Below are 14,528 nucleotides of genomic sequence, written 5' to 3'. Positions count from 1 at the left end.
TCCCTGACAGGGACTCGAACCCGCGTCCAACGACTGTCAAGCTAACACCTTAATCTAGGACTGGCTCGCCAACAGCCAATGAAATTGCAGGGCGCCAAATTCAATCAACAGAAATCTCAAAATTACATTTTCTCAAACATACAAGTATTAGACACCATTTTAAAGATAACATTCTCGTTAATCCAACCAGTGTCTGATTTCAAAAAAGCTTTTAGGCGAAAACAGAACATATCATTATGTTAGGTCAGCAACTAGTCACAGAAAGCATACAGCGATTTTCCAACCAAAGAATGGAGTCACAAAAAGCAGAAATATTGGTAAAATGAATCACTAACCTTTGATATTCTTCATCAGGTGACACTCCCGGGACAACATGTTACACAATACATGTATATTTTGTTCGATCAAGTTCATATCTATATCCAAAAACCTCAATTTACATTTGGCTTTGCCTCCAAAACATCCTGTGAAAATGCACAGAGCCACATCAAATCACAGAAATACTCATAATAAACATTGATAAAAGATACAAGTGTTATTCACAGATTTAAAGATATACTTCTCCTTAATGCAACCGCTGTGTCAGATTTCAAAAAAACTTTACGGATAAAGCAAACCATGCAATAATCTGAGTATGGCGCTAAGACGACAAATCAACCCAAAGAGATATCCGCCATGTTGGAGTCAACATAAGTCAGAAATAGCATTTTAAATATTCACTTACCTTTGATGATCTTCATCAGAATGCACTCCCAGGAATCCCAGTTCCACAATAAATGTTTGATTTGTTTCATAAAGTCCATCATTTATGTCCAAATTACTCCTTTTGGTTCGAGCGTTCAGTACACAATCTAAACTCACGACGCGCGGGCAGGTCCAGGCAAAAGTTCAGACGGAAAGTCATATTACAATCCGTAGAAACATGTCAAACGAAGTATGATGTCAAACGAAGAATTTAGGATGTTTTTAACATATATCTTCAATGATTTTCCAACCGGAGAATTCCTTTGTCTTCAGAAAAGCAATGGAACAGAGCTCGCTCTCACGTGAACGAGCGTCACGAGCTCAAGGCATTCTGGCAGACCTCTGACTCATTCCCCTCTCATTCGGCCCCACTTCACAGTAGAAGCATCAAACAAGGTTCTAAAGACTGTTGACATCTAGTGGAAGCCTTAGGAAGTGCAAAATGACCCCATAGACACTGTGTATTCGATAGGCCATGAGTTGAAAACCTACAAACCTCAGATTTCCCACTTCCTGGTTGGATTTTTCTCCTGCCATATGAGTTCTGTTATACTCACAGACATTATTCAAACAGTTTTAGAAACTTAGTGTTTTCTATCCAAATCTACTAATAGTATGCATATATTAGCAACTGGGACTGAGTAGCAGGCAGTTTACTCTGGGCACGCTTTTCATCCAAACGTGAAAATGCTGCCCCCTATCCATAAGTTTTAACTGTTATGCATCTTGTCGAGGTTGCTACATTACCCCCTTCTTTCTGAGAACGTGTCCCCACGATACTCTATAACAATGGTTCTGACGTGTACACACCCCCGATTGCCCCACGACTGCCCTCCCACTTCTGACACCAGTGTCGCGAATTCAGGGTGTAGCCATGACTGGGACTCGATCCCAGGTTCAGCAACCGTCAAAACAAAGACCTTAACCGTTACACCTTGACGAGGTCACTAAGTGTTGGGTTAAATTCGCTACAATATCCTATTTTTTTTCACTCACATAATTGACACATAAACATGTATTAAGAGGCATAATTGCGTTACATTCTATTCAATGTAATACTCGTCAATTCAATTTTACTGAATTAAGAATGTATAGACACTGTCTAAGATTACATGCACACAATCATACGATTATTGTTGATAATCAGATTAATTTAATAGTTTGTTTAAAACGTTAACATGCTTTGCAAAATTAACGATTTCCCTAATAATCCTGTTTACATGGACACATCTGGAATCAGGCTACCTGATGAGAAATAAATGCATAAAAATCACCAATCAAAATAAACGTTCTACCACAGCGACCATGTTATTTTTGTGAAGCCTACTTGATTCTGAGTTCGGACATATAGTTTGTACATGAAAAGTATTTCCAAAATGTATAGCCTACTTTCAGTTTTTCCAAACTCACTTCACTCCCTCTAGAGGGATGCTTGACCTACTGGTGCTGGCAAATCAAATACACTACTGGAACGAGGATTACGCAGTTTATATGTCCTAATAATTCGAAATATTGATCAGAAAACCAGGTGTTTTAATCGACATATGCTTACTTCGATTGTGACCATACAACGATTAAGATAAACAGAGTAAAGTGTTTACATGCCTATTGCCATACTCGGCCAATTGCCATAATCCGTTTAATATCGAATTAGTGTCCATGTAAACCTACACAATGTTTAGTAAACAAAGGGCCTCAATTTCTTCACTTTCACATAGTGAATCATTCTTGCCATTCTCCTCAAAGTCCCCAGTATATCCACATTTTTCATTGCACTTTTGATGACTCTCCTGGTTCTTCCTCCTCATCTCCAGTTTCTCTATCCTTTCCCCCATTGTCCTCTTCCTCTTTGACATCATCGTTGTCATCTTCTGATGTTCCAGAACTTCCAGCTTCCTCACCATCACTCTCTGTATCATCCTCTTCCTCAGCAACACTAAACAAAGATGATATGCAATACCATTTACCAACAAAGTTTGCATAACAAATGTGAAACTGAAATTAATTAAATATATTATGATTTTCAATTCAATACAAAGCAACGGGTCTTTATTACCGAGGGGGTCTGTTGAGATTCATGCATTCTCTCCCTGAGTCAACATCGAATGGATCTGCAAAGATAATGGATTAGACATTTTTGGTTTAAGACAGTCTCTGAAGAAATACACAAACACTCAAAGTAAAATACATTAAAGACTAAGCTTTCTATGTATGACATCAATAGTGCTCCCTCCGAAGGCATACCAGTTTTCTTAACACCTTCTTGTATGGCTAAACATTCACCCCTCACTCAACTCCAAATATTTCCTGGGATTTGATCCCAAACTTCTCCAACAGTAACTTACCAAACTCCTCTTTCTCAGGAGGGGTGTTAAGGTACTCTTTCTCCACAGCCAGCAGCTCCTCCTCTGACTGACAAGCTGCATAGCGATCCAGCAGAGTCTTGTTCAGATCCAGAAACACAGTCCCCCACTTAAACTTCCTTAGCAGAATCACAGCCAGGTCCTGAAAACCTGCATTTCAGACATGTTAATTAATGATTGATCATGACACTGCCAACACTTAACACTACTAAGGTAATCTGATGGTAAAACCAATTAATTTGTATAGATTAAATCAAATGTTATTTGTCACATACGCCGAATACAACAGGTATTCGGCGTATGTGACAAATAACATTTGATTTCACCTTACAGTGAAATGCTTACTTACAAGCCCTTAACCAACCATGCAGTTAAGAAAAATAAGTGTTAAGTAAAAAATTTAAATTAATTAAAATAACAAATTAAAATAACAAATAATTAAAAAGCAACAGAAAAATAACTAGCAAGGCTATTATATACAGAGGGTACCGGTACAGAGTCAATGTGCAGGGGCAAAGGTTAGTCGAGGTAATATGTACATGTAGGTAAGAGTTAAAGTGACTATGCATAGATAATAACCAGAGAGTAGCAGCAGCGTAAAAGAGGGGGTAAGGGGGACAATGCAAATAGTCTGGGTACAATTTTAATTAGTTGTTGGGGGTAGAAGCTGCTAAGAAGCCTTTTGGACCTAGACTTGGCACCCCGGTACCGCTTGTCGTGCAGTAGCAGAGTAAACAGTCTGTGACTAGGGTGGCTGGAGTCTTTGACCATTTTTAGGGCAATCCTCTGACACCGTCTGGTATAGAGGTCATGGATGGCAGGAAGCTTGGCCACAGTGATGTACTGGGCCGTACACACTACCCTCTGTAGTGCCTTGCGGTCGGAGGCCGAGCAGTTGCCATACTAGACAGTGATGCAATCAGTCAGGATACTCTCAATGGTGCAGCTGTACAACCTTTTGAGGATCTGAGAACCGATGCCAAATATTTTCAGTCTCCTGAGGGGGAATAGGCTTTGTCGTGCCCTCTTCACGGCTGTCTTGGTGTGTTTGGACCATTCTAGTTTTTTGTTGATGTGGACACCAAGGAACTTGAAGCTCTCAACCTGCTCCACTACAGCCCCGTCGATGAGAATGGGGGCGTGCTCGGCCCTTCTTTTCCTGTAGCCCACAATCATCTCTTTTGTCTTGATCAAGTTGTGGGAGAGGTTGTTATCCTGGCACCACACGGCCAGGATTCTGACCTCCTCCCTATAGGCTGTCTCATCGCTGTTGGTGATTAGGCCTACCACCGTTGTGTCGTCGGCAAACTTGATGATGGTGTTGGAGTCGTGCCTGGCCATGCAGTCATGGGTGAACAGGGAGTACAGGAGGGGACTGAACACGCTCCCCTGAGGGGCAGATGTGTTGTTACCTAGCCTTACCACCTGGGGGAGGCTCTGGGGGAGGCTGTTAGGAAGTCCACGATCCAGTTGCAGAGGGAGGTGTTTAGTCCCAGGGTTCTTAGCTTAGTGATGAGTTTGGAGGGTACTATGGTGTTGAACACTGAGTTGTAGTCAATGAATAGCATTCTCATGTGGGTGTTCCTTTTGTCCAGGTGGGAAAGGGCAGTGTGAAGTGCAATAGAAATTGCATCATCTGTGGATCTGTTGGGGCGGTACGCAAATTAGAGTGGGTCTAGGGTTTCTGGGAAAATGGTGTTGATGTGAGCCATGACCAGCCTACGGGTCGGTAGTCATTTAGGCAGGTTACCTTAGGGACTATGGTGGTCTGCTTGAAATATTTTGGTATTACAGACTCGGTCAGGGACAGTTTGAAAATGTCAGTGAAGACACTCGACAGTTGGTCAGCGCATGCTCGGAGTACACGTCTGTCCCTGCTGTTGATCTGTTTAAAGGTCTTACTCACAGCGGCTGTGGAGTGTGATCACACAGTCATCCGGAACAGCTGATGCTCTCATGCATTTACAATAAAAAAAATAAAAAAAAATAATTATTATTTTTTTACCCTTTTTTCTCCCCAATTTTGTGGTATCCAATTGGTAGTTACAGTCTTGTCCCATCGCTGCAAATCCCATACGTGCTCGGGAGAGATGAAGGTCGAGAGCCGTGTGTCCTCCGAAACACAACTGTACTGCTTCTTGACACCATGCCCACTGAACCAGGAAGCCAGCCGCACCAATGTGTCGGAGGAAACAAGTACACCTGGCGGCTGTGTCAGCGTGCACTGCGCCTGGCCTGCCACAGGAGTCGCTAGTGCGCGATGGAACAAGGACATCCCTGACGGCCAAATCCTCCCTTAGACGACGCTGAGCCAATTGTGTGCCACCCCATGGGTCTCCCGGTCGCGGCCGGCTGCGACGGAGCCTGGACTCGAACCCAGAATCTCTAGTGGCACAGCTAGCATTGCAATGCAGTGCCTTAAAGCACTGCGCAACTCGGGAGGCCTCGCTCTCATGCATGCTTCAGTGTTGCTTGCCTCGAAGCAAGCATAGAAGTAATTTAGCTTGTCTAGTAGGCTCGTGTCACTGGGCAGCTTGCGGCTGTGCTCCACTTTGTAGTCTGTAATAGTTTGCAAGCCCTGCCACACCCGACGAGTGTCGGAGCCGGTGTAGAACGAGTCAGTTTTAGTACTGTATTGACGCTTTGCCTGTTTGATGGTTCGTCTGAGGGCATAGCGGGATTTCTTATAAGTGTCCGGGTTAGAGTCCCGCTCCTTGAAAGCGTCAGCTCTACCCTTTAGCTCAGTGCGGATGTTGCCTGTAATCCATAGCTTCTGGTTGGGGTATGTACTTACGGTCACTGTAAGGACGATGTCACCAATGCACTTAATGATGAAGCCAGTGACTGATGTGGTGTACTCCTCAATGCCATTGGAAGAATCCCGGAACATATTCCAGTCTGTGCAAAACAGTCCTGTAGCTTAGCATCTGCGTCATCTGACCACTGGGCATTTGTGTCAAATCTTCTATTCAGGTAAATGCGATACGACACCACAGGTTATGAATTAACTGCAGAATAGCTCAAGTCTTACCCACAATGCAGAAGGTGGCAGCAAAAGCCTCCACACAAGACAGCTTGCAGGGCTTCCCATAGTTCACTGGGTTGGCAGCAACCAAGTACGGTAGCAACCGAGGATGACTACCTATCATCTTATTGAAGGGCGTCTCCTCAAGTTTAGCCCAAGAGCAGTCAATGACAGCAAGTCCATTCTTAGCCACAATGTCCCTAAAAAATAAAGGAAAACATAGGACTCTGACTTCAACATCACAAAGACTTGCATATACTATTGAGATATGCCCCAATAATCTTGATTAGAAATTGATGGTTGTGGTCGGTTAAACGTGGTCGGTTAAACATGTCCTGATCTCACAGACAGTGAAAGGGTAAAGGTATGTTCAAATTATTTCCAGCCCTTTGATCTATCAGTGGTAATGACGTGCTTAGGGTTTTGGCCATGTCAAAAGCATCACTCACCTGTCTGCTGGTGAGACGTATTTGGTGCCCATGGGGCTCAGAATGAGTCCATGGAACCTCTGGTTGAGGCGTAGGTTGTGAACAAAGCCTTTGCGGACCAGCTTTCTTCCTGTGCAGCGCTTTGGGTCGCAGTGGCCCAGCTCCCACATGGCCAAGGGGCAGGGCAACTTCACCTGGGCAGCCTCCCCTGCATCATCTGGCTGCAGGCTGGCTGAAACCGAGAAAAAACAACCAAGTTACCAAGCTGGTTTCGGAGCATTTTGTATTATTCTGTACGTAAATCCAAGGGACTTCATTTAGTATGATACATAACGTTTGGTGTGGTTACATAAGACAGATGGTTACTTAATTAAGGCAAAAAACGAAAGGAGGGTGGTTGCTCAGGGTGGATGCTCAGGGTGGATGGCTACGCATATAACAAATCTCATCACGGACAACTTTAAAATTGTAGCTTCTTTTCAACTACTTACTACTACTAAGTACTTTGCAACTACTTAGCATGTTGCTAACCCTTCCCCTAACCGTAACCATTTTAGCTAACCCTTCCCCTATCTCCGAAATTTAACCCTAACCACTAACTCCTAGTAACAGATAATACGAATTGTAATTCGTAACATATCATACAAAACAGATCATACAAATGAATACATACCATACTAAACGTAACATATCATCCTAAATGGAGTCCCGTTTTTACATACAGAATAATACGACATGCTCTGAGACCAGGTTGAAGTTATATGATCACACATACGCGCAACATGACTGGTTAGCTGTGACACATACTGTTTCGGGAAGAGGCATACTGTACCTTGCAATGCATCATGCATCTCTTCTGTGAAACACTCAAGAGATTTCCCCTTCATCTTGTGTCGTTTATCTTTCCCCTTGTTCACTGGGCGCTCAAATTTACCCTGCTTCTTTCGCCCCATGTCAGAACTGTCAGACTCTCTCTACCTACTGTTAATTGACTGAGAAAAAAATGTAACGTTAACCTGACTTTGTAGCACTTGAATCAACTGGTCCTACAGAATAGAAGTAAACATCCAAGCAAGCTACCAAGATGACATAGAAAACATGTGTACTCCACTCCTCTTGTTTTGAGATTATATTGTGTCGCTTTAGTTGACTAAATAAAAGTATAAACAACCAATTAGTTCACTTTTCATGTGCTCACGCTGTACCGAGGAAGGACTAACACGCACGCGCAGACCGTGTATTTTGGTCAGCTGACTTCTTCCCATGTTTCCCTAATGGTCACGTGGTCACTACTGTAAAACAAAAAATATAGCCACGGATTATATAGCTAGCAAAGAAGTAAATGAAGTCCACTAATCATGTATTATACATCGACTAGAATAGTACATTTACTATGGATATGTCTGCTCTGTCTTACCCTGCTGAGTAAGTATTTTTCACTTAATACATGTACTCAAACAAAACAGCATCTGTCGTTTCAAGGGTTCTTCCGGGTTAGGTTTTAGAGGAGCGTATTGCGAACTCAAACATTGTAACCAAAATATATACAGTACCAGTCAAAAGTTTGCACACACCAACTCATTCAAGGGGTTTTCTTTATTTTTACTATTTTCTACATTGTAGAATAATAGTGAAAACATCAACTATGAAATAACACATGGAATCATGATTGATGAAGTGCTGCATCCGATGACCTGGCCTCCACAATCACCAGACCTCAACCCAATTGAGATGGTTTGGGATGAGTTGTACCGCAGAGTGAAGGAAAAGCAGCCAACAAGTTCTCAGCATATATGGGAACTCGTTCAAGACTGTTGGGAAAAACATTCCTCATGAAGCTGGTTGAGAAAATACCAAGACTTTGAAGAATCTGAAATATGTTTAGATTTGTTTAACACTTTTTTTGTTTGTTTACTAATTGGTTCCATATGTGTTATTTGATAGTTTTGATGTCTTCACTATTCTACAATGTAGAAAATAGTACAAATAAATTAAAACCCTGGAATGAGTTGGTGTGTCCAAACTTTTGACTGGTACTGTATATATTTTGACGTTATGTGGCTCTGGATTTAATTTTATGTGTATATGCTTGTATATTCAGGATTAACCCTGCTGACAAATGATGTCGCTCAAATGTTTTACTTTTTTAATTAAAGCTACAATATGTCTACTTTTTGGGTGACCTGACGAAATGAACATAGCAATGTGAGTTATAGATTTGTCAATCTCATTGAGAATAGATATGAAGTGGTAGGTATGTTCTATATGCGCCATTTCTGTACTTCGTGTGCTGAAGTTTTGTTTTTGCATCTTTTACTTTCGGTTTTGTACACCAGCTTCAAACAGCTGAAAACACAATCTTTTTGGTTATTGAAAATATAATTTACAGCGGTTTAGATAATACAATTGTACACAAACTGAAATTAGGCAAACTATTCTACTTTGAGCAATTTCACATTATGAGCATGATTTGTGTCCAATTACATATTAGCAATTAGTATCAATACACAGTAGTATTAATTATAAATTACATACATTTCCCCGTTTTCAATCACTTCAAGACAGTAGCTTCAAACTTAGCCCATATTTGTTCGTATTCATATGACTTTCCATGTCCATTTGCAATAGTTTTCAAAAATGTTACAGTTGGCTATTCATTGACAGCTGGAGCCATTCTGCAAATGAGGGTGGCTCCTCTTTTTTCCAATGCCTTAAAATGACCCTTTTAGCTATGAGAGTTAGTGTCCAAAGCATGGAAGCATTTGGGGTATTTTCCCAGCAAGATAAAGGCTGCATTTGTGTGTAGTCTGTTTTTCTATGGCTCCTAGAAATAGAGAGAATATTATTTCCAATATACTTCCAGTTTCGGACACTTGACCAACATATGCGCAAGCCCAGCATCATCTGATGTACATCTTCAACAGTTGCTGTCGGTTGTCATTTTTGCCATGTGTATGTTTAAGTCCAGTAGGTTCTATTAATTATATTATACTGAACCATTTGTGTTTTAGATTCTGCACGGTTTAAAACAGTTTTTCCATACCTTTTCCCAATATTCAAATTTTTACCCCATTTTTCCCTTAAGGGAAGTGTGTAGTGCCCTTGTTTTTCGTTTAAGAATTTATACACTTGATGCCAGGTGGTTTTTGGAATGGACATCCTTTATGAAACTTTCCAATTCTTTAAACTCATGTTTATATTTAAATGGTTATTTATGCCGACTTGACTGCCTAAACAATCTGAATGATTCTAAAATGGTTGATAGAGCCAGCCTTTTCCTTCAGTTCATTCAGATCCATAGTTTTACCATCTTTATACAAATCCGCCACTATCCAAACTCCCATCTGTAGCTAATCTCTCCACAATACTGGTCTGTGATTGATTGATTAATATGTGTGGATTGCTCCAGATGGTTGCTTGGAGAGAGGTACATATGGAAACTGCGTATTTATTTCAAACAATTTTAAGAACATTCCAAGAAGCAGATCTTTTTGGATGGCCTTTTAGCATCGGGAATACTTCCCAAATATCTATCAATCTAACTGGCATGGGGTGGGATATTTCTTCAATTGCTAACCAACAGGGGGTTATTTTGGTGGGTAGAGCCAGTATATGGTTTATCTTGTTACATGTAATATGTTTTAATATTTGGAAGTGCCATGCCTCCTTTATATTTTGACATCATTAGTTTCTCAAGGGCAACGCTAGCTTGCTTTGAATTCCATATACATTTAGTGATCAGTTCATTGATCTTCTTGAAAAAGCCTTGCGGTAGATCGAGGCAACATGCTCAGTTTGTAGTTGATTGTAGGAGCAACTTATTTTTATTATTTCAATTCTTGCTCGGAATGTTAAAGAGGGAGGACCATGCCACAAAGTGTGCTTTAAAGGATTGCACAATAGCTTCTAAGTTCTCTTCAGTCTTCTTCAAATGTTTCTAATTTTAGTGTGGATGCAGATGGTTTATTCTTGTTAAAATTCATATTTTAGGCCCCTATTCATTTGCTGGTAAAATGAAGATTGTTGAGGAACCAAATACATTTGGGTAAGTCATATGTTATTCTATAATTGCATTTAGATATGTTTCAAAAGTTAAATGTATGAAGGTATAAAACATACTAATTCAGTCAGTATAATGTGGTTCCCTCCTATTTCTCTAGGCTCAACAATCCCTTTTTGGCCCAAGGAAGTAAACTCCAGCCCAAGGTGACTCCAGGCCCAGTGTCGGGTAATAAGAATATGTATTACTTACTGGGTTAACTACATTATGGTCTGCAGACTGCAATAAGATATTGTACAGGTATAGCAGTACAGATTGATACTTTCACCAGCAGTGGGAAGGTACTGCAGTAGTCTGGTCCCTTTTCATTGTTCCTCAGTAATCAAAGGATTGAAACAAGTGGAAAAAGAATCCCCTAATACAGAAGTAAATTAAATCACAATACGTCACCAACAGGTTTACATTTGTGAAGGCAAAGGAGACGGTGCTTTCAAAAAATAATGATCTAATTCTGTCAACACTGGCAGGTCATGTGATTAATCAAGAATATACAGGTAACAAGCACTTTCCTGCTCCCACTCCTGCCAGATTCTGTTGGAAAGACAACGGGTGTAAACTGATGAATGGAAATAATGTATTCACAGAATAACATGCTTCAATGAATCTGATTCACTTGATAGGATGAGTGCAGTTTGAAATTGTGTTGTGGAGGATCCACTCACCCCAGTATGCCTGGGGTGAGTGGCAAAATAAAATAATAACTGACAAAATAAAAGAAACGCCAACATAGTGTTTTAATAGGGCGTTGGGCCACCACGAGCTGCCAAAATAGTTTCGATGCGCCTTGGCATAGATTCTACAAGTGTCTGGAACTCTATTGGAGGTGATGCGCACCATTATTCCACAATAAATTCCATCATTTGGTGTTTTGTTGATGGTGGTGGAAAAAGCTGTTTGTCGCCATTCCCGAATCTCCCATAAGTGTTCAATTGGGTTGAGATCTGATGACTGAGACACAAACACACATACACACACTTTAAACCCCCTATGCTCCTTTGAGACCCCTCTTTCAAAGTCACTGATATCTTATCTTCTAGCCACGGTAGCCAAAATAATGGGCAACTGTGCATTTTTATACATGACCCTATGCATGATGGGATGTTAATTGCTTAATATACTCAGGAACCACACCTGTGTGGAACCATCTTCTTTCAATATACTTCATATCCCTCATTTACTCAAGTGTTTCCTTTATTTTGGCAGTTACTTGTCTGTCTAAACTGACCATTCCTAGCATGCATTCAGTATGACCATTCCTAGCATGCATTCAGTATGACCATTCCTAGCATGCATTCAGTATGACCATACCTAGCACTGTATACATACAGCCCTGTTTTTTACTTGTGCTCTTTTCATAACATTTCTAATCTAATCCTTTCTTATAGGACCAGCACATCTCCGCCGACTAGCAGGAAAGTGCTTCAGTTACATAGAGTCCACGTAAGTACTGGGAAACTGAGCGCCTACAAAATCAACACCTAATTGCTGCAGTGAACATTATGGCAAAGTTTCGATCAAACTGTTTAGGACTCATCTTTGATTTCTGTACCAGTTTTCCAATTGGTTGATTCACCGCTAGTCAAGGGTGCAAGACGACATGTGTAGAAAATAGGTATATTTGAGAATACATCATTGTGTTGTTATTTTGTTTAGGTATAAATATGAATTCTGTCCATTCCACAACATCACCCAGCATGAGCAGTCATTCAGGTGGAACGCTTACAGTGGCATACTGGGGTGAGTGGATCCTCCACAACACAATTTCAAACTGCACTCATCCTATCAAGTGAATCAGATTCATTGAAGCATGTTATTCTGTGAATACATTATTTCCATTCATCAGTTTACACCCTTTGTCTTTCCAACAGAATCTGGCAGGAGTGGGAGATTGTGAACAACACCTTTTTGGCCATGTGGATGAGAGAGGGAGATGCCTGTGGGAATAAAAATAGGCAAACAAAGGTAATAAATTGCTTGTGCTCATTCCTTCCATTGGCCAATTGACAAAGCAGGATTGGCGAGCATTTGTGAGTATAACGTGCAAACCCAGTCAGCGAGCTTTGTGAAAGGCCTTTAAAGACATCGCAGTTGAATGTTGCGGTTACTGTTCTTTGTGAAAAAAAAAACGTTTTTCTCTCGTTTCACTAGGTCATTCTGACCTGCGGTGGAAGTAGCAAGTTGGCTCAAGTGTCAGAGCCCACTACCTGTGTGTATTCTCTAAGCTTTGAGACCCCACTTGTATGCCACCCACATTCTCTCTTAGGTAAGACGAGCAAAAGCAGGGACTCTTAAAAAAAAAAAAAAAAAAAAAAACTACATTTAAAGATGGTGCTTGTTTACATTCTGAGTCACACGTGTGTCCTCTCATCAAGTGTACCCAACTCTGAGTGACAAGCTGCAGATGGAATGGGATGAAGTCGAACAGGCCCGCTATGAGAACCTCATTACTGAGCAGGTACGACTTTACTTACTAACATAGGCATTGACATTACCCTTTCATAGCACTTATATGAGTGTAGGACTACACAGGAGTTTAAAGGTGCTCGCAGACAAAGCGCCAGGAGGGGTGGCCTATTCATTTTCAATGAGGCGGAATTCTATCCAGGCGGAGCGGTCGGCGGTGCTTGTGCACTTGAAAGCCAATTAGTGGAGAAAATAGGAGTCAGGTCTATTTGGGCGATAACCACTCCGGAGTTTCACTTCTTGACTTGAAAGCGCTTAAGAAGTTTAAGAAGTCCTCTAACGTGTATATGTGTATTACAGGGCTACAATAACCTACTGAGGGATATTTTTGAGGATGCTGGTTTCCTAAAGAGCCAAAAGGTAAAGGAGAAGCCGGATATCACAACTACCTCAAAGACGCATGATTCCTTGCAGAAATGCAACGAGGTAAGTTCACTGGAGAGAATCCAAAACCATTCGTGACCATGAGTAGTAATGGAAGCCCTGACATTTAGAGCTCTAGTTTAGCTATCCATATACATGAAATGTCATTGAGAAGTTGTTTGTTTACATTTCTACGGATGCTTGTTTTATACAGGATGTCCGTAAACAGAGGGAAGAGATTGAGAGATTGCAAGCTCTCCTCACTCAACATAACATTCCCCATGAGTCAAAGGCAGGTGAGTCTGAGCATTATTATTCATGTACTAGTCCATACTTCTCCATGAATAGATGTAGGAAAGGAATCCCTTCGTAAGTAACATGTTATGATTGCATTGGTCAATGTTAACATGTTTGCACCCTTCCCTCCCTCTACGGACAGCTAAGGCGAAGATTCCAGTGAGTGTGACTGTGCAAAATCGGCACCTGAGGGGGGACAACGGCCTCATCGCAGACCTACTCTGAGGATTCCAGACATTTACACAAAATATTGCAGACCACTAACTGAACAGCAGAGGAGGAAGATGTCACACAATAAACATGGCAGTTCCACATTAGAGAATTCAAGTTTAAAAAAATAAGTGTTTATTCTAAATACAATTTTAGAGAATCAACCATGTTTTCTTGACCGTGAGGCCTGCCTGTACTCCCCAATGGCATAGCTACATTCTTAGAATATTTTATTTTAAACTCCATTGTCTGTCTAGACAGAAATCATACCTCTGCTATCAAAGGAAGGACACTGAAGATGTAAATTGTTTGATCCAGAAAATACATTTTTGAAGAACATGAAAAGTTACAGCCTTGAGCAATTTATTTTTATTTTTAATTTAACCTTTATTTAACTTGGCAAGTTAGGTAAGAACAAATTGTTTACAATGACTGCCTTCCCCAGCCAAACCCTCCCCTAACTCGGATGACGCTGGGCCAATTGTGCGCCGCCCTATGGGACTCCCGATCACGGCCAGTTGTGATACAGCCAGAGATCGAACCAGGGTCTGTAGTGATGCCTCTAGCACTGAGAT

General features: G+C 41.1%; 2 protein-coding genes across 2 annotated transcripts; one reads left to right on the top strand and one right to left on the bottom strand.

The window, feature by feature from the left end:
* Nucleotides 1-1,762: 1,762 nt before the first annotated feature.
* tsr3 (TSR3 ribosome maturation factor) lies at nt 1,763-7,818 on the bottom strand. Its single transcript, XM_055924256.1, has 6 exons — nt 7,393-7,818; nt 6,582-6,792; nt 6,139-6,332; nt 3,090-3,257; nt 2,801-2,855; nt 1,763-2,680 (listed from the first exon to the last, which is right to left on the bottom strand). Exons 1-6 carry the CDS (start codon nt 7,511-7,513, stop codon nt 2,512-2,514), a joined length of 918 nt encoding a protein of 305 aa, XP_055780231.1. The 5' UTR covers nt 7,514-7,818; the 3' UTR covers nt 1,763-2,511.
* Nucleotides 7,819-7,822: 4 nt separating this feature from the next.
* Nucleotides 7,823-14,298, top strand: gnptg (N-acetylglucosamine-1-phosphate transferase subunit gamma). The gene is made up of 11 exons (XM_055924266.1): nt 7,823-7,985; nt 10,551-10,605; nt 10,721-10,788; nt 12,006-12,060; nt 12,274-12,357; nt 12,489-12,582; nt 12,769-12,883; nt 12,993-13,075; nt 13,384-13,509; nt 13,661-13,742; nt 13,886-14,298. The coding sequence occupies exons 1-11, from the start codon at nt 7,919-7,921 to the stop codon at nt 13,966-13,968; spliced, it is 912 nt and encodes a 303-aa protein (XP_055780241.1). The 5' UTR covers nt 7,823-7,918; the 3' UTR covers nt 13,969-14,298.
* The last annotated feature ends 230 nt before the right edge of the window (nt 14,299-14,528 follow it).

The sequence above is a fragment of the Salvelinus fontinalis genome, chromosome 1 (genome assembly GCF_029448725.1).
Source record: "Salvelinus fontinalis isolate EN_2023a chromosome 1, ASM2944872v1, whole genome shotgun sequence".
In the NCBI taxonomy this organism is placed as follows: domain Eukaryota; kingdom Metazoa; phylum Chordata; class Actinopteri; order Salmoniformes; family Salmonidae; genus Salvelinus; species Salvelinus fontinalis.
The sequence above is the reverse complement of the archived record's forward strand: the minus strand, read 5'-3'. Positions and strand labels throughout refer to the sequence as shown.

Bases quoted from the DNA above. Each gene is read 5' to 3' on its own strand.
- tsr3 (XM_055924256.1), bottom strand. From the start codon at position 7,513: ATGGGGCGAAAGAAGCAGGGTAAATTTGAGCGCCCAGTGAACAAGGGG. The intron at 6,793-7,392 runs GTACAGTATGCC...TCTCGGTTTCAG, and splicing joins GATGCATGATGCATTGCAAG to CCAGCCTGCAGCCAGATGAT. The intron at 3,258-6,138 runs GTAAGACTTGAG...TCTGAAATGCAG, and splicing joins TGCCACCTTCTGCATTGTGG to GTTTTCAGGACCTGGCTGTG.
- gnptg (XM_055924266.1), top strand. From the start codon at position 7,919: ATGTATTATACATCGACTAGAATAGTACATTTACTATGGATATGTCTG. The intron at 12,061-12,273 runs GTAAGTACTGGG...TATTTTGTTTAG, and splicing joins TTCAGTTACATAGAGTCCAC to GTATAAATATGAATTCTGTC. The intron at 13,076-13,383 runs GTACGACTTTAC...TGTGTATTACAG, and splicing joins AGAACCTCATTACTGAGCAG to GGCTACAATAACCTACTGAG.